General features: G+C 43.3%; 3 protein-coding genes across 12 annotated transcripts in view; 1 reads left to right on the top strand and 2 right to left on the bottom strand.

Moving 5' to 3' along the window:
- magi2b (membrane associated guanylate kinase, WW and PDZ domain containing 2b) overlaps positions 1-16090 on the top strand; it is a 74021-nt gene extending 57931 nt beyond the window's left edge. For 2 of the 8 annotated variants that reach the window (XM_076732122.1, XM_076732125.1), the window contains exons 12-23: positions 4220-4251; positions 6314-6506; positions 6600-6715; positions 7170-7362; positions 8277-8516; positions 9558-9743; positions 9880-10174; positions 10930-11149; positions 11242-11385; positions 11805-11943; positions 12831-12919; positions 13524-16090. In XM_076732122.1, coding sequence (XP_076588237.1) covers positions 4220-4251; positions 6314-6506; positions 6600-6715; positions 7170-7362; positions 8277-8516; positions 9558-9743; positions 9880-10174; positions 10930-11149; positions 11242-11385; positions 11805-11943; positions 12831-12919; positions 13524-13580 — 1904 coding nt within the window. In that variant the 3' untranslated portion in view covers positions 13581-16090. Of the gene's footprint in view, positions 1-4219; positions 4252-6313; positions 6507-6599; positions 6716-7169; positions 7363-8276; positions 8517-9557; positions 9744-9879; positions 10175-10929; positions 11150-11241; positions 11386-11804; positions 11944-12808; positions 12920-13523 lie in introns of all 8 variants that reach the window. The other 6 variants (XM_076732117.1, XM_076732121.1, XM_076732123.1 and 3 more) reach the window with 5 other exon arrangements.
- A 1031-nt stretch (positions 16091-17121) lies between these two features.
- ergic2 (ERGIC and golgi 2) lies at positions 17122-21848 on the bottom strand. Of its 2 annotated transcripts, none has more exons than XM_076732126.1 (13): positions 21352-21848; positions 21147-21255; positions 20831-20877; positions 20661-20728; positions 20487-20527; positions 19982-20083; positions 19751-19843; positions 19585-19640; positions 19374-19472; positions 19185-19282; positions 18934-19096; positions 17896-17975; positions 17122-17805 (listed from the first exon to the last, which is right to left on the bottom strand). In XM_076732126.1, the coding sequence occupies exons 1-13, from the start codon at positions 21455-21457 to the stop codon at positions 17740-17742; spliced, it is 1128 nt and encodes a 375-aa protein (XP_076588241.1). In that variant the 5' UTR covers positions 21458-21848; the 3' UTR covers positions 17122-17739. The 2 variants fall into 2 exon arrangements, with proteins under 2 accessions (XP_076588241.1, XP_076588242.1); XM_076732127.1 differs by having other exon boundaries at positions 21147-21194; positions 21352-21479.
- An 894-nt stretch (positions 21849-22742) lies between these two features.
- On the bottom strand, positions 22743-25205 carry kxd1 (KxDL motif containing 1). 2 transcript variants are annotated; one of them, XM_076733171.1, is made up of 5 exons: positions 25053-25205; positions 24590-24712; positions 24267-24419; positions 23891-23937; positions 22743-23802 (listed from the first exon to the last, which is right to left on the bottom strand). In XM_076733171.1, exons 2-5 carry the CDS (start codon positions 24685-24687, stop codon positions 23546-23548), a joined length of 555 nt encoding a protein of 184 aa, XP_076589286.1. In that variant the 5' UTR covers positions 24688-24712; positions 25053-25205; the 3' UTR covers positions 22743-23545. The 2 variants fall into 2 exon arrangements, with proteins under 2 accessions (XP_076589286.1, XP_076589287.1); XM_076733172.1 differs by having other exon boundaries at positions 24834-25162.
- Between the last annotated feature and the right edge of the window lie 851 nt (positions 25206-26056).

Here is a 26056-nt window from a genome sequence, read left to right as displayed (position 1 = left end):
CGTTAGGAGTGTACACCTCTAAAGGTGGAGACTACACCAACACTGCTGTGGGAAAGCAGTTTCATTCCCACTGGGGCCACTCATCCTCAAAATAAATGCAGTTATTTTACTGTAATGTGCTCTGGACAGAAATGACTGTAGGGAGTGTTAGCTAGCTGGCAAACAAGCTCCACTGGTTGGCATGCTGCTTGGCTACCTGTGCTGTCTGTACTCTCTGAAATGACTGTGCTTCCATTATTATTTTCACTGTGTTTCGGTTTCATAAAGGGTCCGTTTTGATGTGATGCTGAGTTCAAAACAAAGTGTAACAAAGAGAGAACATAATCCAAAAAGCGTAAAGAAAAAAGGCACATTAGCATCTGTGATCTTCAACATGGCGCAGCGATAGTTATCTGTGTGTGGATGGTCAAACACCGTCAGCATGTACATATCTTTTGCTAGAAGAATGTGGCCGTATGCAGCCCACACCACCTCTGAATGTGGTCTGGACGATTGCATCTCAGTGTGTCCTCAATGCGTCTTGGGTCCATTCTTCCTCCCTCACTTACTGCAAACATTTCAGCTTGACGGATTTTCGACTTGGCTGTCTGTGTACTGAGACAGAGAATTCGGGGCTCGTGTTGATCCACAGTACCTGCTCACATGTCGAATCCCCGTAACAACCTCTGCGCTGTACTGAGCTGCTCCTCACCACCTCACATTTCATTTTCTGCACACGTTCAGTATTTTACCTTCCTCTTGAAGTGAAAGAAGGAGACTGCCTCAGTCTGAGAAAATAAATCAAAATGGAGTTGTATAGTCGCAGAAAAGAAGAATGAGAGAGAATTTCATAGTGCGGAAGTTTGAAGTGCAGGCGTCTTATGACACTGCCAGAACGACACAGAGTGTGGCCATTTTCCCGCTTCTGCTATTTCCTGCAAGATTGGCGCCCTGCAAGGAAATTAAATCACACAGTTGAAAGCAATATTTGTTTGACATGTGCTCTTGCACTGATTCTATAAAAGGTGCCCTGGTCACAGGGTCAAAACTTGACTTGATAATTACCCGGGGCTGCCTATACCACTGAGCCCCTGACCATCAGACCAACACACACACTCAACCCCACAAGGATAAACCAGGCTACATTCAAGCCTGAATGGAAGTTAGGAGAGAGAAAAAAATCTGTCAATTGGCTATTTAAAAAGATCAAGATCATAAGTTAATGGTTTGCTTTTGATGTGCCACCCAAGAACTTTGCAGTTCACATTTTTATGCTCAATTTACTTCTGAAGTCTGTAGTTCCTGTAGAGATAAATCACCAGGAATGAAGAGATCATTTACAGTGGTTCTTAGATGGTAACAGAACAATAAAGAGGAATTATAGATACACTCTCTTTGCATCGCTCCTTTTTCATGGATTGTATTTAATTAGGGTTGTCTCATATTCAGCTCACGTTTAATTAATTGAAGTGCAACATGAATTATTATTACAGACCTGAAAAGCAATCAAAGACATTAACATGATACATCAGACTATCTGATCTCAGTACAGCAGGACAGTGTGCTGATTTAATGCCAGTCCTGTTGTCTTACAGTACATTATAGACCATTACAGGACATGTATTGATGTACTGTTGCCTGGTCCCAGTGAATTGATTGTGTGCTGTATCTTTTTCAGGGAATTATATTCAGTCATCTGATTACGTAAGAGATGATTAATTCTACTAAGCCTATGATTTACACAGATAATTCAAGCGAGTGTTCAGGAGGAACAGAAAAAACACAAACTATGTATATGACTGCACGTCAGCATGCATGGACGTGTACGTAAGCAGCTGAGATCAAATGTTGTGGCGCTGAGCAATCAAGCATCTTATTACCAGGCAGAGCCGACATCTGCCACCTGGTGGTTAACGTCTGTAAATACACACACTGATTTTTCACCGTCTGATGCGCCATTTAAAAAGGAAGCTGAGATTGCCATGCAGACATTAATGCAACATCACATGACGTGTACATATGCACATCTGTATTAATATTTACACGCATATACACGGCTTGCAGTAGAGAGAGAGAATTATGTGCTGAATGTGCCACATTGCTTCCCTTCCCCCAAAGATCTCCTCCTTCAACCTCACTAGTTTCTATCACACAACTGAAGACAACGGCCCCACAGGGACTATCAGCCTGACACACCAGGAACCTCTCTGACTCTCTGTGTGTGTCTCTCTTCTCTGCAGGGTGAAAGAAAGGACAAGGTCCTTTACAGTGACTCAGATGTGCAAAATGTCAGGAATGTTAAAGCGTGTTTGTGTTCACAGTCGTAGGATTTCTGTGCAGAATATCAATGGAATTTAGCCTGCACACATGATTTCAGATGTGTGACTGAGAGCGTCGGTGCTTTGTTTAACACAGACATGGTGTTAGACTTCCGCTGTGTGTGTGTGAGCACGTGTGTGTTTGTGTGTGTGTGTCGTCTGTCTGCTGTAGCGTGGGCACTCTGCCAGAGTTCCTCTGAGCTGTGGTCATGTTCACAGCTCCGTCCCCTGACTTCCCAGTTTGAAGCGGAGCCAACCACAGACTAGAGACCTTTTGCACCACCAATGAGGATCCAGATCATGGCTGTGAAAAAAAAAGGGTGTCAGGCTGCACAAGCCAATCAGGCTGATCTGAAGGCCATCCAGAACTCAGCAGGCTAGTCTGTGAGGCCGGCTTGCCAAACTGCCTGACCACTGACTCGTGAGAGAAGCCTCGTGAAGCCTCTCTACCAGACATTCATTTGTAATTCATCAGCATTCATACAAGCCTGCCACACATTCAGCACATATGCTGTTGAATTCCATTAGCATTTAAATTAAGCTTAAATGCATCTTTAATATGAGTGGACAATTGCCCTGTAGCTCATACTCATTTCCTTCAGTGGGTCATAAAGGAAAGTTTTCTTGAGAATAAGTTATTAGAATTCCTCAAAGGCCTCCCTTAAGGCCTGTATTCCCTGCAGAACATGGTTATTAGTCCCAGCCTCCCACGGAGCCCTCCCTCTGCTGCTGCCACTGTGCTGAATCATTTCAGCACCACGGACAGCTCTCCTCAAATCGCCATTTATGTTTATGGCATTCATGGACGGAGGCGATTTTATTTCTCTTTTCCTCCTTTTCTTGCGTCCTCCTGCTCCGCGCTCACAGACGCAGCAGGGACGGACAACATTTGTTTTAGAAAATGGGAAAGATTTCTGCACAGAAATTGGGCTTTAATTGGATGGATGGAGGCAGGAGGGTGCGAAAAATGTGGGAAAATAAAAGATAAAAGCGTAAGGAATGGCAGAAATGAATTTCAATTTTCGTTTTGTCTTGACATGGACTGGCAGCGGTCTATTGTATTTCATTTTCCTCAAATCTCCCCTCGCTGGCTGATTTTGATTGAAAGTTCTGCCATTGTGCTCTGGCTCTAAGTGCTCTGGCCTTCATCTAACACGTCTAAAAAGCAGGCAGATGCAGTTGAAGAGTAATTCCATAAATATGTTCCATCCAGTGCTCTCTGACATTTCTGAAGAAATCTCATAAACGGAATAAATATTAAATACATCAGGATTCTCTAAGGAGTATTTTACAAGCGCCCATGTCTGTTAAAGGATTCATCAGCAGTGCTGCAGGAATCGAATGTGCTTTATGAGTGTGTTTGTGTGTTTCTGTCCGCATACGTAAAGATTCAGGTTGCATGTTTAAACAAGGCAGTCACTGCATGTTACCTCCCCTCCATATCTAAATGTATGTATTTGGGTCTCGGCAGCATAAATGTACTGTATGTCTTTGATTCGGTGGAGTCACAGGGGAGCTGTGCTGATGAGATTGTTGTTGTGATGGAGAGTGCTCCCTGCTTCTACATGCAGATAAAATATGACTTACAGAGAAAAGTGTGTGTGTGTGTGTGTGTGTGTGTGTGTGTTGGGGGGGAGGGGGTCTGTGCTTTTGCCTGCAGCTAATGATGTAATTATGTTGAAAACAAACGCAACAACTAAACCCGTTTAGGAAGAGTTACACAAACAAAGTCAAAACAGAGGAATATGAAATCAGCAAACTGAGGGTTTTTTTTCACACGTTTCAACACTCACACCCAGTGTCTCATTTTTGGAAACCTCGCACACAATAGTTTTTTTTGTCTGGATTTTGTTGTTTCATAAGAATCTGACAGTTCAACCGCGTCTGCCGTCTGCTAACTGTGTTTTCTCTTTCTACCTCAGGCCACATCTCTCCGTGGAAGGCCTCCAAACAGGTACAGTGATTGAGCAAAATTTGTTTCTGCATGTGTGTATGCGTGTGTTCGACTGGGGGGGGGGGGGCAAAACAGAGAGGCAGGAGGAAAAATGTGCGTCTCTGAAGCAGATTTGTTTGTTGAAGCAGAGACGTAGAGAGAGAAGTGTGTGGGATCAGCGTTTGTCGCCGGGGCTCGGCTTCTGCTTCATTGTGAAACGAGCCAGCCTGTCCTGACCTGCTTATTGGGTTTGATCACATCGGATCTCACACCTCAGCAGCTGGGGAAAAGCTCTTCAGATTCCTACTTAAACTGCACCTGCTCCTGCTTGTGCAATCAGCAGTCATTCACGCTGTTAGACAGAACGTTCAGACATAACGAGTCTCGTCCCATTTAGGTTTAAATTGTGAATATTGATTTTTATTTCATTAATAGCCTTTTGTCTTAATCGCATAGTCGAGTTGCTGAATGATAACATTTAACGGGACATAACTCACACACACTTACTTACGATAATAGATTTGTTATCATAGTTTTAAGTCTAATGATTATCTTCCATCGTCGAGGTGGCCTGTTCATCAGCATTACTCTTCTTCACATATTTAGCCTTGGATTTGTTGTTTTAACTTCACTGTCATTCAGTTTTGTAAACGACCTCCATCGAGATAATTCCTCACCATAAACATGAAACTTTTATTTGTCAAAGATTTACCATTAGAGTTACAGTCTATCAGTATTTATACCTGACTGCAGTGTTTTTATGCAGGCTGATATAATTTATTTACCTTCCTGCCAACTCTGCACATTGAGTTTGTAGTTGTCTAATTGACACTGCACTTTTTGCTGCACGTATGCTAATATTAGTTTTCATATGTTGTATTTGTATGAGTGCTGTATTGTGTTTCAGCTGTTTGTTGCTGTGTTGTGTGGGCTGTTGTCAGCATTGGGTGTCTGTCATGTGCAGACTGTCTGTTTTTTATTGAGTATGTTCCTTCTACGTTATTTTTGTGCCCACACCATGTATCAGTTTCCTTTTAAGAAAATAAAACCAATCAATGAGATGCCACCAGGAAGACATGCAAGTCTCCTTCAAGCACTGATCCCACAGCAACATGTTGCCTACGAAACTTAAGAAATCAAATAGGTTTGACACATTTAAAATACTGAATTACAAATGTGTTGAGGAAGCTTGAAGCTTTTTGTGTTACACCGTTGTCTTCAATGAGGGGAAGGAGTGGCTGTAAGTAATTTAACTTTTTTTGGATAAACATATCAGACACACACGATTAATCCAAGCAGATTGTTTTTTGATGTCTCAAAATATGTCTGGAGGGGACCTTTAAGAATGAAGTAAATGTTTAAAAACAAAATGTTTTAGCATGGGGAAACGTGACAGAGAAATAAAGCGATAAATAAGCTGTAACTCTAAATGACACCATGCTCCCTATTTAAATCACACAAGCACAGCCATGAATATAAAGCTGTAGGTCTTAAGCACACCAACTCTCAGGGCACCTGTTATTTTCGTTCACATGGGTGCAGCAGTGTACAGAGCAAAAGGGCTGAAGTGAAGTGGAATATAGATCAGAGGGTGCAGTGATCAATAAATACACTCACAGCCATTCACATCACTGGTGTCTGAAACAGTCTCAGTGATTTATGACGTTTCTACAGGACATCATCGAATTTTTTTATCTTTTGTAAATTGGAAAAGAGGCTGTGATGCATAGGATTAATGGGCCCCGTTACTCCGATGTTTCCCTCATAAACAGGCAGAATACTTTACCGAAGTTCCATAAAAAACATTTTTTGATGCAGATTTTAATGGATCTCCTGGTTGGGGAGTGTTTAATAATCAAATTTTACATTTTAAGCAGATTTTGTTTGCTCTTGTTGACAAAATCTGTAAGCCTAAGACCAATTTTCCACCAAAATAACTCGTTTTGCACTGCCTAATTTGAGTGAACCTGCTACCTGTTTGTGCCACACACACAGTCTGAGTGCTGCCTGGACTGTTCGCTGCTCTGCCACAAAAAATGAAGCTCCATATGTTAAACATCTGTTGTTTGTGTTTCCCTTGTAGTTGCCCGATCAGTGGGACCCACATGGCAGCCCTCAAGCAAACCTGTCCGGCCCAGTTTTGCCGCCTGGTACACCCTTCCCAAACCAGCCTCAGCACCGCACGTCTGTGCCTGACTCCACCGAGGGTTTCGATCTTAACAAACCAGACCCCTACGACCTTTATGAGAAGTCGAGGGCTATCTACGAGAGCCGACGTGAGTGCTGAAAAACACGATGCGCATGATATGATGATTTGAAAATAAAGAGAGAGAGAGTGTCAAAGTTTAACGTCTGCATCTGTGTCCCAGGTCCGGAGTATGAAGAGGTGGAGGTGCACCTGCTGAGGGAGAAGACCGGGTTTGGCTTCCGCATCCTGGGGGGAGACGAGGCCGTGCAGGCTGTGAGTCCGGACGCCCGTGACAAGGCTCGTATGGGACGGGCTGGACCACACGCATATTTAACCTCATACACACCAACTTCGTCTGACCTGCACCTAACCTCATCTCACACTTCATTCAGTTACACGCTTTTGACCAACATACCCTCCACACACACACACACACACACACACACACACACACACACACACACACACACACACACACACTCACACACTCACACACCTTGGCTTTCTCACACTGTCCTGACACTCTTAATGCTCAGTACCTCCCATACTGAAGTAACGCCTTGCTAACTTGTCCCCGTGCAAAACCGCATGCAAACTGTGTGGCAGGAGATTATTAGGAAGGTGAAAAATGTTACCATGACCCAAAACTAGTTTACAACCTGGATAAAGCAATTACTGTGTGATTCCACTCTGCCTGTGTTCATCCTCCTCACCTTCATCTATGCTGCTAATATTGATTGTCTTTGAACAGATTGTTATTGGCGCTATAATAGAGAACACTCCCGCTGAGCGCGATGGGCGGCTTCGACCCGGGGATGAGCTCATTTCGGTGGATAAAAATGTGGTTGCTGGGAAACCGCACAAATACGTAATAGACTTGATGCACGCAGCTGCTCGCAACGGACAAGTCAGCTTGACTGTGAGAAGGAGAGTGCTAACGCCTGGTGAGGACGTGTTTTATTTTTTCTTGTTCTTTTGTTTTTGTTTTTTGGTTTGGGTTTTTTTTTTTCAGATTTTACCAAGACTGGAGAACATGCTGCACATTTTACTGGCATCAGCTTGAAAAAAGACAATTTGGACACGACACACGGGCTGAAAATCTGTGTGCAAGATCAGTGTGCACCCACGCATCTTTTCCGTGGTAGTAGATCACACATAATACTATCCCAGAGGTGAAATCTTTAGTCAGACATTTGGGGGGAAGGGGGGGGACAGCTAGATTTTGGGCAGGTAGAACCCTAAAAAACACATATATTAAAATAAAGCACGAATGGCTCGTGGTCAGTGCGTATTTCTCTGTATTTTCAGTACAGCCTCTTTACCGTCTGTAAGCATTTTAACCACCACCACAGTGATAATCTACTGGGTTTACAACAACACACTTTACTGACACATCAACTACAGACCCAGTTTTTAAAAGACAAGTGACAGAGTGAAAGTCTGATCATCCTCCAGCCTGTTCCCCCGAAAAACACCAGACCAGGTGTGCTCATGTGAGAGACCCCTGCAGCGATCACGTTCTTGATCTATCCTTTGTTCTTTGTAAGCACTCCGGCAGGCTCTGTGGTGTGTGTCTTTCTAAATACAGTGCCACTGCAAGGGCGTATACATACACAAGAGTCACACCTGTCAAACAGACAAGCACAATTTGACTTTGACAGAGAATTCCTGTGGGAGGTAGAGCAGTGCATCTACTGTTGTATGCAGCACACGCTACACAACTGGAATTTCTCCAATGGCTACATCTTAAGCCAAGCCTTAAAATGAATAGCCACTTAGAGTAAATTGGTCAGGTTGTACAGTAACAGAGCTGCTGCTTTGACTCATCATGTCTCCTCTCTGGCTTTCTTTCCTCCAGGTGAAGCGTGCCCTGTGAATGGCCGCAGCCCCGGCTCGGTGTCGACACAACACAGCTCTCCACGTAGCGACGCGGCCTCGGCTTCTGGCCCCACGGCAGTCGCCGTCCCCCCCACCACCTCTGCTCCAGAGGGATCCGCCCTGCAGACCAGTGATGTGGTCATTCACCGGAAGGAGAACGAGGGCTTTGGCTTCGTCATCATCAGCTCCCTAAACAGACCGGAGAACGCCACTGTCATCAGTGAGTTGCTCATTTAGAGCCCTAAAGGTTGTTGTTGATTTGTAAATCCTGATGATGAAGAATCCTCAGGGTACTGACTGTCATAGAGTGATTGCGTATGGGGTTTTGCTACTGTTTAAATTAATTTTAAATGTGTTTGTAATATATCTGATTTTTACCACACAATGCCACTTGTTTTTGCTCTGCATGTCCACTCAAGAAACAGGGTCAGAAGTATAATGTCATTATTCCTGCTTTACTAATAACCAGTGGGCTTCTTGTCCCTTAGCAATTAATTTATTTCAGTGGTGTTTCTTATCCTGTCCAATAGCTCCAGAGCTTTCATTAGCCGGGGTCAAACTGAAATTGACTTGTTTTTTATGTTTTGCTATTTTGATTTGTTTTCATTTTACATCAAAGTAGTGTTAAAAGAGTCTATAAAAGTCTTCAATTAGGCCAGTGCAGTCCTGGCAACATCCGCTGCACTCAAAACATATTCATCGAAATTTCTAAGAATTGTATGGCTAAATTCATGACACCCCCTCTAGGTTTCTACACACACCAAGGAATATGAATACCCCAAAAGCGGGTCTAGTATACAGTAGTCATTATAATATCAAACATTAGTTCAGGATGTAATGGTGCATGTTCAGCAGCGCCTCAGGGATGTTCTCTGCTAGGTGGGTCCAGAAATGTTTCATATTGGAGTGGAAATCTTCAGGTTTCTGTCTCTATCCGTGTGAAAAGCTGAAACTCAAAAGCCATTTGTTTTGTTTAGATGTTTCTGTCATGAAATAGTGATTAAGATTTTGAAAATTACAATCATTTCTTAGCAGGTGTGAACAATGTAAGTATTTCAATGGGGAATTCGCAAGTATTCGCAACAGTAATTTTAAAAAAAATGACCACTGTTTCAAAGAGTTTCATGGCAGGCGAGGCTCATCTTGTAAAACAATTTGAAATGTTTTTCTCTTCACTTCAAAACTGAGTTTTATCGGTGCTGTTTTGACATCTTTCTTCAAAATTGCTGTTAACAAGCACCTTGTTATTGCCTGTTTCCAGCTGTGCCCCACAAAATTGGACGTATCATCGAAGGCAGCCCGGCGGACCGATGTGGAAAGCTGAAGGTGGGCGACCGCATCCTGGCTGTGAACGGTCAGTCCATCATCAGCATGCCGCACGCAGACATTGTCAAGCTCATTAAAGATGCTGGGCTAACCGTCACACTGCACATCATACCAGAGGAGGGTAAGTGTGTGATATTAAATACATACAATGCATTCTTGAGCATCCTGCATTATATTTTCAATTTGTTCTCAATCCCTCTCTTCAGACAGCGTTTAACATTTTCCCCGCATCTTGTCTCACCTTCTGTCCAACACAGGTTCCCATTCTGGCCCGAGCTCAGAGAAGCAGAGCCCCATGACCCAGAAACACAGCCCCCAGACCCAGCCCAGCCCTGTAGCCCAGACAAGCCAAGGAGGCACCCAGCCCGGCCAAACGGCCACTCAAACAGGTCAAGCACCTGTCCAGCTCAGCCACACACCAGCTCAGACATGCCAAACAGTGACTGGCCCTCCTGCACCAGCAGCCTCCCAGCCTGCACCAGCTGGAAGCCAGCAGAGCCCAGTCACCCAGCCCTCTGGCATCCCTCCACAGCTCTACCTCCATGACGGCAGGTAAGACAGTGCTGAGAGGGATGTTCTTGTTTGGACTCAGCTGGAGCATTTTGTAGGATTCCTTAAGCGTAGTCTGTCTGGGTGACTGCACAGAGCGACTGGAAGAAGACGGAGCTGGAGTCTTCAAGGGCAACAGATATCAAACTGTGTGTATAGATAAGAGGGTGCCATACTCTCCTTGCATGCCAGTAAGTTCTGGAGAAAATCTGTGACTACAGTCAACTTTTGTCCCAGTCAGACTCTCAGTGTCAGGCTGGTTTCTACCTTGCGTAACACCACTTAGCTCTTACAGTGTCAGTGAATAATTTACCTTAAAGTATCTCTTCTATAATGCAGGAACCCAGCGATCAGGCCCTGTTCCATGTCAAAACTATGAAAGTGTAAGTGCGTGCATGGATGGGTGTGTGCGTGTGAGTCTCAGATCAAGACACTGAGAGTAGCACTCCCAGAGCTGTGGATTTATGCCCATTTTACAAGCGGGATCGTGATAAAAGTTTCAAACTGAAGAGTGATATTTCCATCCTTTTTGTGGCAAGCCTCCTTAGCTGCACACACTCACTGTCTTCCTTCACGTGGCAAATTAAGCTCAAATGTAACTGCACCCATAAATCTACACCGTGAGGAACACGGTCCACTCTCACATGAGAGGACACATGAGGACATGCAAGTTTTTTTTTCCTTTAATACTTTTCCAAAATAATGCTCTCTCCATCACGATACAAACTCTCTCCTCTGATTTTGTTGCTTTCTCACAGGTCAGAGGTAAAAGCCAGACAGGACGTCAAACCTGACTTCCGCCATCCTCCATTCACTGATTACAGGCAACCTCCGGTAGACTATCGTCACCCACCAGTTACTGATTATCGACAGCCCCCGACGCTGGACTACAGACACCCGCCCGGTCTGCTGGACTTTAGACAGCACCCTGCAGCTGCTCAGTTCCCGCTGGGGATCCCTGCTGACTTCAGACCACAGGTAGAGCTGGACCAAGAACTGTGTGCTCAATTGAGCATCAAGTGTTAAGAGGATGTTTGTAATCTTTGTTTGTGTCCTCGTTTTTCCTGAAGGACTTTGATTACTTCACGGTGGAGCTGGAAAAAAGTGCAAAGGGTTTTGGCTTCAGTATCCGTGGGGGAAGAGAGTATAAGATGGACCTATTTGTGTTGCGCCTTGCTGAGGATGGTCCCGCCATACGTAATGGAAGGATGAGGGTGAGGCAACATGATGAGATGATAAAGTCTAAGACAAAGTTTAAAGTAGTGTAACATGTAATACAGCAGTGACACTTCTGTTGTCCCTCTGATATGCTTATTATCTTTTACTCTTTCTTTTGTAGATTCACATCTTTATCTTAATGTCTGCCCCATCGTCTTAATGGGGCAGGAATAGTTTAAAGGTTAGGAAAGGGCCAAAGTGAGTAAGTGTAAGTGTATGTGAACTCAGTGACTGGGTAACCTTCAGCTCACCCACAACAACTCCTGTTGATGTGCACTTGAACAAGGCACTGAATGGCCCTTATTCCCCAGTCGTTCACCAGCAGAAGACTGTGCTTGTGTAGAAAAGTCATCTTTCTGTGGATAAGCAGAGGCTGACAGAAATTGACCCTGTCCTCACTGCGTGTCTCCTCTAGGTAGGGGATCAGATCATAGAGATTAACGGGGACAGCACTCGGGACATGACTCATGCCCGCGCCATTGAACTCATCAAGGCGGGAGGCAGGCGGGTCAGGCTGCTGCTAAAGCGAGGCACAGGACAGGTGCCAGAATATGGTGGGTTTTCAAGCACAAAGTCTCTAAATGTCTAGCTCTTTCCACTTTTTCTCTCTCTTTCAGTCTCTGACCTGTCGCCTGCTGCACCAGCTATATACAAGTTCACTCTTAAGTTAGTAACTAATTAGCTTGATACTAAAGCTGTAACAGTGTTTGGTTGCACCAAAGAGACTTAAGGTTCATCTTAACTTCTTTGGCATAAAGCCCAAATTAACCAAAATATTGTTGCATGACATGACATTTTCACTTCCTGTTGCTAATCAGTGAAAAGCACTGTTCTTACTGTAGTGTTTACTATGTTGTGTCTCAGGTCCAGTCGTCTTTTAACACTATAATTTGCTCCGCGTCGTCCTCAAAGTTATCCCACCTTTCAAAAATGATGCTCCATGCCAATCGCTATTTTGAAGGGAATTTGCACCCACTGAGGGCTGGGTGTAAGATTTAAGTTTTAACTACGTTGGAACTGTTTCATCCTGTGCAAACTGTAAAATGTTAGCATGTAAAGTCCATCTTAAGTTAGAAATTACATTCAAACCAGGCTATGTTTGCACTTCAGTATAGCTGCTGCAACGGGCCACACAACTCTCAAGCTCACACAAGAGGTTCATTGTTTGAAGTTCAACATTACTGTTTCTTAACCAGAATGGCTTTTTTCCTGCAAACACTATGTTTCACTCAAGAACATCTTAACATACATTGATGTCTTTCTGCATTTTACTCCTCGCTCTGCAGTCTTCTCTTCCGTCGTCTGACATTAAGCTTCTTCATATGAAAAACAGTTTGGATCAAACAGTAGAATAACAACCTGCTCTTTGGCTCTTCGTGTGTTGTAACCCCACTGCTTTAAGTCTAATGATTGGTATAGGCTTTTACTTGCCTTCCCTCAGGAATGGTACCTTCCAACCTCTCCATGTGCATGAAAGGTGACACACTAAGCTCCCCCTATTTCTTCCTAATGGGCCACTCTAAAGACACGGTTTGTGGAAAAACTGCATGTCTCTCTCCCTACTGATTACTCTGTGTGCAGTATAGCTGTGCTTTAGGCATGCATGTGTGTATGCACGATCAAGAGTTTATGCATGGGAAAATAGCAGCCGTGTGTGTGCGAGTGCTTTAAGTGTGTTGTTGTAAGAGAGCAATATGGTTTGAAGTGACCCTCCAGATGAAATTGTGTCATCCTGAAGAGGGCTGTGAAGTAGACTGTGTGAAGTCAATCTGCTCAGGATCAGTCTGTCACACATACGTTTGTTGTTTTCAATCACTGAATGAATCCTGTCCCTCTTGTTTTTGTAGATGTAATGTAGGTTAGGCTTTAAGTGGATCATGTTGGCATAGAGGCCGACGTGGTCAGGTGTGTGTTAGTCACACGCATTTGCATGCAGGTTTGCTTGATATTATATCAGGATGTGGTGTTAAATTGTATTATCTGTCTTCCTCTCTCTGAATTTGTCCTCATCTGATTTTCTTTCTGTGTGTGTGTGTGTGTGTGTGTGTGTGTGTGTGTGTGCATGTGCATGCTGTTTTGTGCCACACTGCTTTTATCTCAGCCCACCTGAGTGTATTTTTTCCCCCCCTGACAGACTGTGCCGGCCCCTGGGATTCCCTTTCTACAACCCACTCTGCCCTGCAGGAAGTGACCCTCGAACCGCACCCGAATCCATTGCTCTCATCCCATCCAGCCTCAGCCCCAGACTCTCCAAATCAGCTCCCTCTAGAGGCCACAGTGTGCATGGCAGACAAAGCTCCACAGCTGATAGACCACAGCTCCATTAGAGGGGCTACAGGTGGCAGGTCCACCCAGCAGAAGTGTATCACCAGGGGGCAGGGAACCCCTCAGGGGTCTGGAGAGGTGGACTGTGGACCAGGCGACAGACAGCCTCGGGCTTTGCCTCCCAAAGCTGTCCTCGGGAGGTCTGTTGATAGAAGAGAGAGGCAGAGGGAGACTTGCTCCCCCTGCTGTGAGAGAAAGGGCCTGCACACACAGGCGATGAGCACTGTCTGGCCCTGGGACCCATATGTGAGTGTGAATTTGAATGGAGCCTCTCTCAGCAGTGGAGACGGACATGTCAGCCTCCAGGAGAGGCTGGCATCCAGAGGTCTGTTCCCCAGAGAAGATGAGAGGGCCAGTGGCCACAGTGGGCTCTGCTTCCCCTCTAAAACCATGGAAGATCCTCCTGTGAGGAGCGCAGCAGCGTCCCCTGGGCCCTGGAACGTCCCTGGGTCTGACAAACTGCCTGGCACCCTGAGGTCCTGGACCTCCACAGTAAGCAGGTAGAATGGATCTCGCTGGTTTGGACCGGATCACACTGTCTGGCTCCTCATTCAGTTCACCTTCGGATGTCTGAGAAAAACAGTGAATCTCCCTCGCCCTCTCTTTCTGTCCTGGTTTCTTTTCCGTCTACTTCTTAGATCATATTTTACGTTTCATTTGTTCGTACAAAATACTTATTACACCCACCACCTTAAAAAACACAGGAACTTTCACAGCTATTGTAACATACAGTATAAAACTGATGGAGACTGCTTAATATGTAGGTATTTTTGACCCTCAGATGTGACAGTTAATGTTCTGATCATAGATGGAGCAACAGTGTCTGATGCTGAGTGGAGCTGTGCTTTCAACATGTACCTTTAACTGCTCGACCTTATCTGGCTCAGATTGGTTAGTGCAACGTAACCTCAGATGGGAGAGAGACATATGTACATCCACGAGATTTACTTTTGCTCCATTTTCTCTGTGCAGTGGGAAGACTACAAATCTGTTAGGAGGAGGCAGAGACACTGAAACTCCTGGAGGACATGGCACTGAGCCAAGTGGCAGCCTGGTTAACCCGACATATGTTAGATCTCACATGCCTATCGATATATCATATACTGTAAATGTAAAGATGTGAAAAATATGTACATTTGGTAATCTCAAAAACATACCTGTTGGTGTTTTTTGAGGCAGTGTTGTAGTTAGATACATTGTAAAGAAAAGAGGAAAAAAAAACAAAAACACCAGAACAGTATTTTAGGATCACTATTTCCATGGCCTCGTCTATAACTACATATCAGAGACTGTGCAAGTCACCAAACCCAGACCGCTGAGGGAGGCAGCGGCCGTGTGCATGGATATAAACCACCATGTCATTGTACAGGGACTCACATGTCTTTTAGAGGTAGAATAGAGAGAGGGGACGTCCTCTGTGGAGCTGACCAGTCGGTACTCATGTGAGACAAAAAGAAACTTTTTTTTTTTTTTTCATCAAATTGAACTTTTGAGTGACTGCAAACAGTTGGCTTAGTAAGAACTTATTATACTGAGTTATGTACACAACTTGATCACAACTCAACCATGCAGTCATTGTGCAGAATTATAAGCTGTGTTGTATTCATTTAATGCTCAATAGAAGAATTTTGTCCAGTCTATATTTCCCATTTCTATGCCTTTTACTGTGCTAAGTGTACCACATCACTGTGGGAGAGGGGCATCGGTGCGGGGAAGGGGAGGCCGATGGTTATGAGGTGGGGCGGAGTGCCTTACTCAAACTAATGCAGAGCTGTTGCCGTTGTGATTTGCTTTGGGAACTGAATGCAAAACAGACGTTATTGACCGTGCACACATATCAGCAGACCGTTGAGTTGTGGAGCCTGTTTTCTTCGGACTTAACACCGAGCAGTATATACAGTTACCTTGATGCACTCTCAGCTGTATAGCTTATCAATGTCAATGATTGCCCTTGTCCCCTAGTGCTTAAAAGGGGGTCAAATGTAGCCTGTAGCATTACATCCTCTTCTTAGAGTCATCTGGGAGAGTCGAGCGGTGAATGTTTATCCAGACGGGGTTGTTATCAAAGTGGAGTCTCATTTCAGCTTTATTTGTCTGTTCTGTAAACATGTTCCGTTTGCGTGGCTGCAGGCCGTACCAGTGCTCGCTGAATCTGAACCCAAGACTTTGGATGATCTGTGACACAGATGCACTGAAACGTGTGTTTGATCGCATAGGGTCGATAGCGGCAGAGCTGTGGCGTGCTGCTGTTAAACACATGAAGTCACTATCCTCCTGCATTTCTCCATTTTGATATCATCCTTTTCTCTCAAGATGTTTGCTCTCATCAAAAATGAATCACCAGGTCGTCTGAGTACTGGAGGACCAAATGAGTTTAAAAAAAAAAAAAAAAAAATCACAATGCATTGTGACAATTTGACTGAATGCAGCACGATGACACATCCAAGCTTGTGAACTGGTACAGGCCTACTGGTAAACTGCTTTTAGCAAGACAATGCACCTACAGACTGGGACACTGGTCAGACCATGTGCATACAGCGTCACCAAGATGGATTTGGACCCGCAGTGGTTTCTGCGTAAAATGTGGTCTGGATGTTTCTGAGCTGACTTTTGAATACAGCCGTGGTTCGTGTGATAAAGTGGTTAGCGAGGAGCGGAAGAACGTGCTGTTAGGCTGTAGAAATATGTTGACTCTGTGTACAAATGTCAAAGTTAAGAAAAGGTGAAAGAACACGTCATCCAGCCCTCTGTCTCCGTCCAGGCCGTCCCCCTGCCTGCTGAGTGATTTTTGTATACAGAAACAAAAGAAACTGCTTTATTGGAACCCGTGAAGGATGGCACGTTCATAAATCCCCATTGAGATCAAGTATAACTGTGTAGTGTTAATTGTGTACTATTCACCTTGTACAGCTGTATTCCTACAAATATGGTTTACTGTATCATTGATACTGTAGTTTCAAAGACGTGAACAACTATTTTTATGAAATGCGACAGTACTGATATATTACATTTTGCTAAAAAACAAAAAACTTGTTTACTGAAAGATATTCTGAAATACTGTCAAATAAACTCTTGACATGGTGTAAAATATTCTTTCCTAGAGGTTGTTTTACTTAAAACCATGATGAGCAATTTGTCAGTTAATCTGCAACAATTTTGATGATTGGTAGTTGTTTACCCCAAACAAAAACAGTAAATATTCTCTGGTTCCTGCTTCTCAAATATGAGGTTTTTCTGCTTTTCTGTGCTTTATGAAATTCTTAGTATTTTTGGAGTGATGATGTGACAAAACAAGACATAACATTGGACTCTGAAAACTTTTGATTAAGATCATCGATAGCTGCTGTCCAAGGTGAGGTGACACCAGTACACAACAGAGCCAGTACTTAATATCAAAGAATCCACATCGTGTTGAAAATTGATTTTATTTAACAAACCAGCCTCATGTTTGCAACATGTACACATAGGCACAACTGTGGAATTTAAAATCCTTCCAGTCTTTTCACACATCCCTCTGTGAAGGCCCTGAACACACTCACCCACACATGGGTTTTTCAGGTCTTTTCAGCTTGAAGTTGAGCAGAACTATGCTGGGTCACCAAACTACGTGGAACACTTTCATATCGACTGTCAGGCTGATGTCAGTCAAGCACATGCATGACCACATAACCCTGAGAAAAGGTCTAATTAGCCAAAATAAGTGAAAACGCCTGTGTGTGGGCGCACCGTGGGAGCGCTAACACAAGGTACCGTCTATTTAATGAAGTCTTCAATGATGATGTTAATAATTTGTTTATCCTGCTGTTCAGTCCTCCTGGCACGGCTTTCCAGTGAAAGTGACAGTTAATAGGTGGAGGTAATCTCACACCCACCCAATAACAATTTTTAAAAAAAATCATACAAATATTTACACGTCAGGGACATATCCCATTATAAAACAAGTGTAAACACGTTCCCAACATCTCATTGCTGTCTGGAGGGTCAGGCTAAGATGGTGGGCTGCAGCTGAGCTGTAGGAACTCTTATCACTGAGTATAGTTCTCTGTGGGAAGCTGGGTTTCACTGTCTGCCTGCTCATTCAGAGGAGCCTCCTGAGAGAGGAGAACAGAAACATAGAATTAAAATAGTAAAAAAAAAAAAAAAAAAGTATGAAAAAGGTGTTAGCTAGGTTACTGGCCTACCTTTAGATGTCTGTAGACTCCCATTTGGAAACGACAACAAATTACATCAACCAAGAATCCCACCATGCCATGGAGCATGCCTACGAGGGAGAAAGGGATGCAACTTACTGTCGATGCTGATGAGGGTTTAGGTGAGGTGAAAATGATACGCTGATAAATGCGTGAGCTGTTGCATCTATGAGGGAGAAGATGCTGAGTCAATGCGTCACTGTCTAAACTGTTTAATTCCAGTCTTTTAAGGCTGAATGTCTCCCCTCACAAACAGAATTACTCCTCTACAATCTAAATCCATCATCTCTGGGACACGTAATGACATTCACCACCTCCTCCCCTTATCTTTCATATTATCATATTTGCTGGATTAGATGATGATTAGATAACAGATAAAAATCTTAAATCCTGCTTTACATGATAAACGAATGGGGCTGTTGGCATGTATGAGCTCTTTAAAGGAGCGTACCTGCTGCAAAGCCTGATTTAGCCAATTAAGATTTTAGATGGTTCCTGCGCCATCCAAGTGCTATGAACCACAATGAAAAGGTGATATAATGACAGCTGACCATTTTCCAAAGCTTGGAGAGTGTTTTAAGATTTTTGGCAGCATGAAATCAATCTGCAGGACTTTTATGGTTAATCTATGGAAATGCAGTTGCATGTGGGACAGTTTTAAAAAACAGCTGAGGTGTTCAGGTGCTTGTGGGATGCTCTTAACGCCCAAGAGATAAGTAATAGACAAGCACAAACACTGTGAATGTAGATTGGTAGTTAACAGCTTTAAATGCATACAGCAGGTTACTGTATGCATTTAAAGCTGATGGTGACTCACGTCTTGGATTTATCTGTGAATGTTCAATATAACGGATGATTTAAGTGTCTGAGAATGGATTTTAAGACTGTAGTTTAATTAATTAAAAGTACTGAATAGTTGCCCAGAAGCCAGCGGAGCCATCTGAAAATGTTTTTACTGTATGCTGGAAAAGCACTTAAAGGGCTAAAACACGATAAACCTTTAAAGTGTTTAGAAGTGTTTTTATCTACCTGTGGTGGAGAAAATGCCTCCGATGATGCCACAGAGTCTGACAAGGAACTGCCACAGAGGCATGTGCTGCTCGGTGACTTTGACCATTAGCGAGCTGATATCGTATTTCATGAAGATCCCTGAGACTCCATGGCTGCCTGCAGCGTGGTTGATCACTCGGTCCTATAGAACAACAAGAGGAATGCAAACACACTGATCATACTGATACATGGCGTACAACCACAAACATACAAACAAACTTCAAACTGACCTGCTCGGTGACTGAGTACTGATGCGTCTCTGCAGACACCTTGTAGGTGCTCAGTTTGGTGGGCACGATGGTGATGAAGTACTGAAACATGTGGTTCGCTGGAGAGAAGAAGCACACATGTCTGACTCAGGTATTCATTTTTTTGGTGGCACAACACGCTAACTGCTTGATGTGACAGCACAACCGTACAATCAGCAGAGACTTTCTCTGTCCCGTCCAGAGGACTGATTATTCCAGGAATGGCTTCTCCAAAGGACAGGTGGTCAATCCGGTGAGAGAAGTTATAAGCTGCAACACAATGCCAAATCAAAACAATAAATAATCATGTGACTGTGACTGCCATGTTACATAAAGTGGATATGTGTACAACAGGGTTTAGTCAAAAGGATAATGAACTCACTGTCGTGGCTCACTAGAGCAGCTAGATGGGCATGGCCTCTGGGATGTGGGATGGACCTGTGCAGGGATGAGGAGGTCACACTCTGATATAACATGGTCAGGTTTAACTTGATGTTCTCTGACAGATATAAAAGATGCACGATCTCTTAAATCATTTAGATACATACTTGCCAACTGTAATGTGGAAATTTCCTGCCACCTTGTTCACATACAGATGTCCATGTATCCTGCACGCACTGAGGGAAGTGGAGCTGTCCTCGCTGTGGGCAAAAGAAGCAGCACAAAGTGGAGGGGATAAATAAATCACAGCACGTGGGAGGTAGAACACTTCCCTGTTTATCTTTGCAATCATATCTTCAACCATCTCTCGACTCCCGACTGAAAAGAGGATCCTGTACCTCGGAGACTGAGCAGGACGAGCGTCGTTGATTGCGGCCTTGAAGAGCACATCCTGGAGAGAGTGCTCCACTTTCAGACGGTCCTGGATGTGCAGAAGTGTCCTGATGGAGACAGAGTAATTAAGGCAACAAAACTCAATTGAATGAGTCAAAACCAAACAATGGATGAGACATCTTAAATTTGGGCCTATAATTCATCTCAACAAAGAGAACATGTAAACTTCACCCTGCTTGTTTGCACTATGCAAATCAAATAAAACCAAATAGCCCCAGTGAATTTGAATACCTTTTTGGTTTCCTTTAGGGGTGCAGACAATGTTACCAATGATCTGCTGATTTGTAAATACTCTGTCAAGACCAAACACTGTGCTGTTGTCACTAGATGCAAACTGAATTTTAAATAACGTGGCTAAATAATGCTTCTTCTGGATGAAAATGCCACCATACTCCTTTAGGGAGTGTTCAGAAATAGATGTGTGATGCAGCTTAAAAACTTGACTCTTACATGTGCCACAATCTTTGCTGTGGAGAGAGCTCAAAGTTGACCTAAGGTGTGAGAAAACACATTTGTCAGGTGAGCATAACATAACCATTGCAAAACACAAAGAAAATAGGATTTCATGCATTCAGAATAAAGGAAATAAATTGCTATTGCACACTGAAGACGCTCATAACTCACTGGTTCATATTTCAAGCCATCGGAGGCCACCATGGTCTCTGCCAGATCCAGGACATCTGCACCGACATCTGCATTCAAACAGAAGTTAAAAAACACCACATGGCATCTTTCTCTGCCAAATATCAATGAGTGCTTTCTCTAGAGCTGAAATGCAAATCAAATGTACTTACACTGGCATCTCATGGCCACTGTGATGTCTACATTTATCCTCAGTTTACTGGAAGTGAAGAGCAGATGCAGTCAAGTAGGGCTGCAACTAACACTTATTTTCATGGCTGATAAACCTGAATATGTCAACCTCAAATGTCTTGACTTGTCCACAACCTAGAGACATTCAGCTTACTGTCATAGAGGAGTGAAGAAACCAGAAAATATTCACATTTAAGAAGCTGGAATCAGAGAATTGACCTTTTTCCCCCACATTTAAACTAACTAATGGATTATTCGTAGCAGCTGTACAGCCACATACACTTGTTTAGTTCTTACCTGCTGTAGTCTTTGTCCACCTCATACTCATACTTCATCCATGTGTCTCTGTACACAAAGAATTCCAGGAAGGCAAGGACAGCCATGAGAGTGAATGCTATCAGAGACACTAGAGAGAGCATCAAAATGAGTTAGCATTGAAGCGGCTCCCTCGGGCAGGAGTATGTGGAAGTGGAGGCCACAGCTGGCTTTGTAGCATGTCTACCTGTCCCACCGCTGGCTGTGGACTCCACGTAGCTCTCGGGGACTTTGGGGAAAGCGTCCAGCTCCCTCACCAGAGTCAGAGCCTTCTTTTTGGTCAGTCTCCTCATTTTAGGAGCGGCGGTGATGTAGCTTCTGGTGACTTCTTCATAAAGTGAATGTTTTCGCGCAGCTAGTTAGCTAGTTAACGCCGGTTGTTTAATAGGATGACCGTTGGGTAATGTGTCACCGACAGCCAATCATATGCGTGGTTCCTCTCAGAGCTGACGTCCACCATCACAGCTGTTAACATATGAGCTAACAACTGAACTACCCGGCTAAAACATGACAACGGGCGACTGATATTACTTTAAAAAATATCGCTATTGTACCGTCAGCTCACTCCACGGCTTCTTTTCTTAGTCAAACATCTACAAATCCTAAAAAGCGAATCGAAGTTAGCCGGGGTTAGCTCGCGGCGTTGTGCTAGCTGACGTTAGCGTGTCATTGGACCCATTGTCTGGCAAAAAAAAAAAAACTGCTCCTAGTCGTGCGTAGCGCCCTCAGACGGTCGGTTCGGTAAGTTACAGGTTACAAACACACATTTAAAACACAATTTAAAACCTTTAAAACAATATGGATAAGATTCAAAAACAACGTCGTTGTAAACTATCATGTATGAAGAGTTTGGTGCTAATTTCCCACAAGCTAGCAAAGTTTTTGAGCTAACCAAGACTGGCCAGACTGGCACTCTCCCCAAGAGTCCCAGCCTATGTGGCATTTACTATGAATATTATTAGGCTATTACTTTGTGTTTATTTGTTTGGTAATAACAACTAAGGCACCGCTCATACCTTAAATGTTTCAGGTGATATCATGCTCATGAGGTGTATATAAACTTGTTTGGAAAGAGTGTGCGTTGGCCAGATTAAGCTGCTGAGGGACTCTGGGGCAAAAACAAGCTGCCTGCTCCTTGTTATCTGTTCCTGTCTTGTCTGTTCATTGTAGAGTATGCTGGAATATCACATGGCCCAATGGATGGATTATGAGATGACTGTCCCTTAGGCACCCAGTGATCCTTGAACTTTTGGGTACTAGGGTAGCAGAGCAGTTGCCAGCATAGCCCCATCGGTATTTCAACCTTGAGTCGACTTTGTTTATTGCTTTAATGCCTACATTTTGAGCATAAGTGTTCACCTTTCAATCCCAAGTTCTATATTAACTGTAAAGGAAAATTAACTGTATGAATTACTTATATTATTCCACTGATTTTATATTGTAGAGTCAATCCAAGCATTAGTCCACATCTATGGACAGCTATACTCAGCTTCTCTGGGATCATTTTTTAGGGGATCATTTTTCAAATCCACAAGGGATACTGAGATGTAGAAATATGCCAGAAATAACAAATTAACTCAATTTTAGACTGGATTTTTCTCTTTACACCAAAGCTGCATCTTTAATAGGCAGTAAGGAGTGACCTGGCTCCAGCTCTTAAATCAAACAGCCTCTGCACTGCTCATGTGTCCTTGAACAGTTTGCAGAATCCCTAACAGCTCCAGAGACACTGATCACTAACAATGAGCCTTCCCTGCAATGTAGGAGGCAAACAAAGAGACAATTTCTTGGCAGGGATCAGTAAAGCATCAAATTAATTATCAATTTGCTCCTGAAAACACTCTCGAATGTATTAACAAACATCCATAGAATAACAATGCTACAATATTACAATATTGTAATAGTATGACAACAACAGCAGTAACTACTCACAGACCCTCATTAGTATTATTCAGGTTGAGAACAATAACTTTTGTCTTTCAAGTAACATAAATCTTAAAAGACATCACAGGGGATTTCTTCCTTCAGGTGTGAAAAAAATTAAATATGCTCATAATCACATAAAGTGTGAGTTGCTCAAGTTCACTGTCAGTCCCATAGATATACAGTACTAGATAGACAGTACATCTATAGTGAGATACTATACAACTTCAAGTATTATCTGCGGTATTTTAGTGCTGTGCAGGCATAGGACAAACAAGCATGCCAACAAAAAGCCAGCATCCTCATGGACAGTTCATAGCTGTGATGCTGTTCCCAACAGATAGATTAATAACTGGGAAAGTCTGCAAACATTGTAACGCAACGCAAACTCAATTATACAACATGCCCTCCTGCTAAAATAGTTTTAAGGTTCAAAATCCATTCACAAACTGCTCGCTTTACTCTGCAGGCACAGAGTCAGGACCCTCGTCCCGTAGGACGGCTGTCTCTAAGACATCAGAGGTGGGCGTGTCGGGTGGCTCCTGAGAGAGATCCTCAGAGCATCTGCTCACAGTAGGTGAGATCACATCAGGACTTGTGTCACAGGACTCTGTGCTCTGCTCTGAGGTGGCTGTTGTAGTTGTGGTGGCAACACTGGGAGGAACTGGGTCAAACTCGTCATCATCATCCTCCAGGATGGGTGACTCGTGGATGTCTGCCAGAAAAAAACAGAGATATTTTAGACACGCTGATGTGGGAATGTAGACTGTGGTCACAAAATGATGACTGGAAAGAAAACTCACTGCTGAAAGCTTCTGGGTACTGTTTAGCAATCTTCCCTTTTAGCATCCTGCAGAAGCAGAGGACACCAGTAATTAGATGTTGTGCAAGTGTTTGTTTATGTGTACTTGTCCATCTATCAATGTGAGAAATAATTTGAGAGTTAGACCTTGGGATTGAGAACATTTTTAGAAAGTGAGGACAGATCTTCAAAGAGCTGTTTGAGGGTTAAGGCGTTTAGGTTAGGGTCAGGTAAGGGCTCGGGTTAGGCATTTAGTTGTGATGGTTAAGGTTGGGGTGAGCAGCTGGGGAATGCATTATGTCAGTGAGGATCCTCGGAAATATAGTGTATAAGTACAAATGTGTGTGTCTGTTTGCACCAGGCGAGTAGTGACTTACCTGATCCTTCTGAAGATGCTGTCCAGATCTTTCTTCATCTCCACAAGGGTGCGGGTGTGGAGCAGGAAGCGCTCGTTCATCTGTTGCAGTCGCACGTTAGACAGCCCGTTGAAGTTGATCAGCATTTCGTTAGTCTTCTCAAAGCGATCAAGCCTGTTTTTCACAATAATTCAGCAAAAAGTATCTTCAGAGGCTGGTTTACAAATAACAAGGCAGGTGTGATTTGCAAGCAAATGCAGCTGCATAAAACAGCTCACCCATTATATATTTAACAGTCCAAAGCCACATCGAGCTGAACAGACTACTCCCATCATGCCACTCACATGTGTCTCTGAGCCTGGATGATGGCGTTAACATCCTCAGAGTTGACCATGCTCAGCATCCTGTTGCAGAACACGCCAGATGCTGTGGGCTCCACCATGATGACGATGGAGTCAAAAAAAAAGCTGCAAATAATACCTTTATTCAGAAATTTACTCTCGCGAGTAGTATGATATAATACTCTCAACATCATAAGCACTGACAGCACGAGCCCATGCAGAAAGCTTGATCATGAAACTAACGGACCTTTAGATAATCAGTGCCGACACAGGTTAGGTTCAGTAACACTAATACCAGTATCGTCTTCTACAGTCAGTCACCTCCAGCTGTTTCTCTGTGTTATTTCCATCGCAGCATGTTTATTAGCTTCATTAACAGATCGACAGAGCTCCCTGTGAGCAGGCTGACTGGCCGTTAGCTTCCGAGCTAAACTGGCAAACGAACCACAAAACTGATAAAAGCTACCTCAGGTCCCACTGCTGCCGTCTGCTCCGACCCTGGCTGCTCCGGTACCAGCTTTAAAACGACATCTGCAGCCTAAAGGTGCCTCTGACAGCTGCCTGTGAAACAAAAACAAAGCACTTCCGTGTTTTTTTTAACTTCCCGTCATAGGACCACCGTTTCCGGTGCTTTTTTCATTCCTTCCTTTTGCCTTTCTTTATTTAAAACTGCGCAAATCACAGGTGTACATTTTAACCAACCTCATGAAGTTATATCGTTGTTTTTCAGATGCTGAATTATACAATATCGATTCCAGCGAAAGTATGGAAACATTTCAAAACCATACATGAATACATTTCAATAAAAAAAAGTAAATCATTTTTAAAAACTACGAAATAAAACCAAGTGCATACTATTATGATGTGAAACAAGTGAACGACTTCCGAAGTGCATGCAGTGTCATCCAATAGAATGCATGTTTTACCTGAATATACCCTTACAGCGTTAACTGAAAACATTAAGTTATACCAAAAGCAGTCTCTGGAATTCGTGAACCTTCATTTATGAGTGTGTAAAATCCCAATATAACATAGGCACAAAATGTTCATGTTTGTTTAAAATCAGGATTCCAGACTGAGACCAGTAGGATGTTGTATAAATCACACCAAACCCAGGCTTCTTACTTTATAATTCACAGACTTAACTGACCTTTTCTTTCAAAATGACAGATATAATAGTTTGCATGGTGTGAAAAATTACTCTTACCGTGAAAATGTGTAAAAAAAAAAAAAAAAAAAAAAAAAAAAAAGAATGTCTTTGTTTTAATTTCAAGCAAGTGTAGTGTACATGTAAATAAAAGTAAATAGTGTGAGGTACATCTGAGGTACAACAAAAGTCTCACTTTTAAATCTAGTGTATATTAGTCTTATGATTGGTAAAACTCTGATGTAGAAATTCTCCCAAGAAAACCAAGAAAGACTCAGCTCAGACTGATCAGATGACCTGGCAGACCTGCTGTCTGGAGGCTC

This window comes from Chaetodon auriga, chromosome 6 (genome assembly GCF_051107435.1).
Source record: "Chaetodon auriga isolate fChaAug3 chromosome 6, fChaAug3.hap1, whole genome shotgun sequence".
NCBI classification, from domain to species: domain Eukaryota; kingdom Metazoa; phylum Chordata; class Actinopteri; order Chaetodontiformes; family Chaetodontidae; genus Chaetodon; species Chaetodon auriga.
This window is presented reverse-complemented; position numbering and strand designations above follow the sequence as displayed.

Coding starts and splice junctions, on each gene's coding strand:
- ergic2 (XM_076732126.1), bottom strand. CDS start 21,457: ATGAGGAGACTGACCAAAAAGAAGGCTCTGACTCTGGTGAGGGAGCTG. Junction 20,084..20,486: donor CAGCAAAGATTGTGGCACAT/GTAAGAGTCAAG, acceptor TGTCTCCATCAG/GACACTTCTGCACATCCAGG. Junction 19,641..19,750: donor TTCCACATTACAGTTGGCAA/GTATGTATCTAA, acceptor ATCCCTGCACAG/GTCCATCCCACATCCCAGAG.
- kxd1 (XM_076733171.1), bottom strand. CDS start 24,687: ATGGTGGAGCCCACAGCATCTGGCGTGTTCTGCAACAGGATGCTGAGC. Junction 24,420..24,589: donor ATCCAGGCTCAGAGACACAT/GTGAGTGGCATG, acceptor TGTGAAAAACAG/GCTTGATCGCTTTGAGAAGA. Junction 23,803..23,890: donor GTACCCAGAAGCTTTCAGCA/GTGAGTTTTCTT, acceptor TTTTTCTGGCAG/ACATCCACGAGTCACCCATC.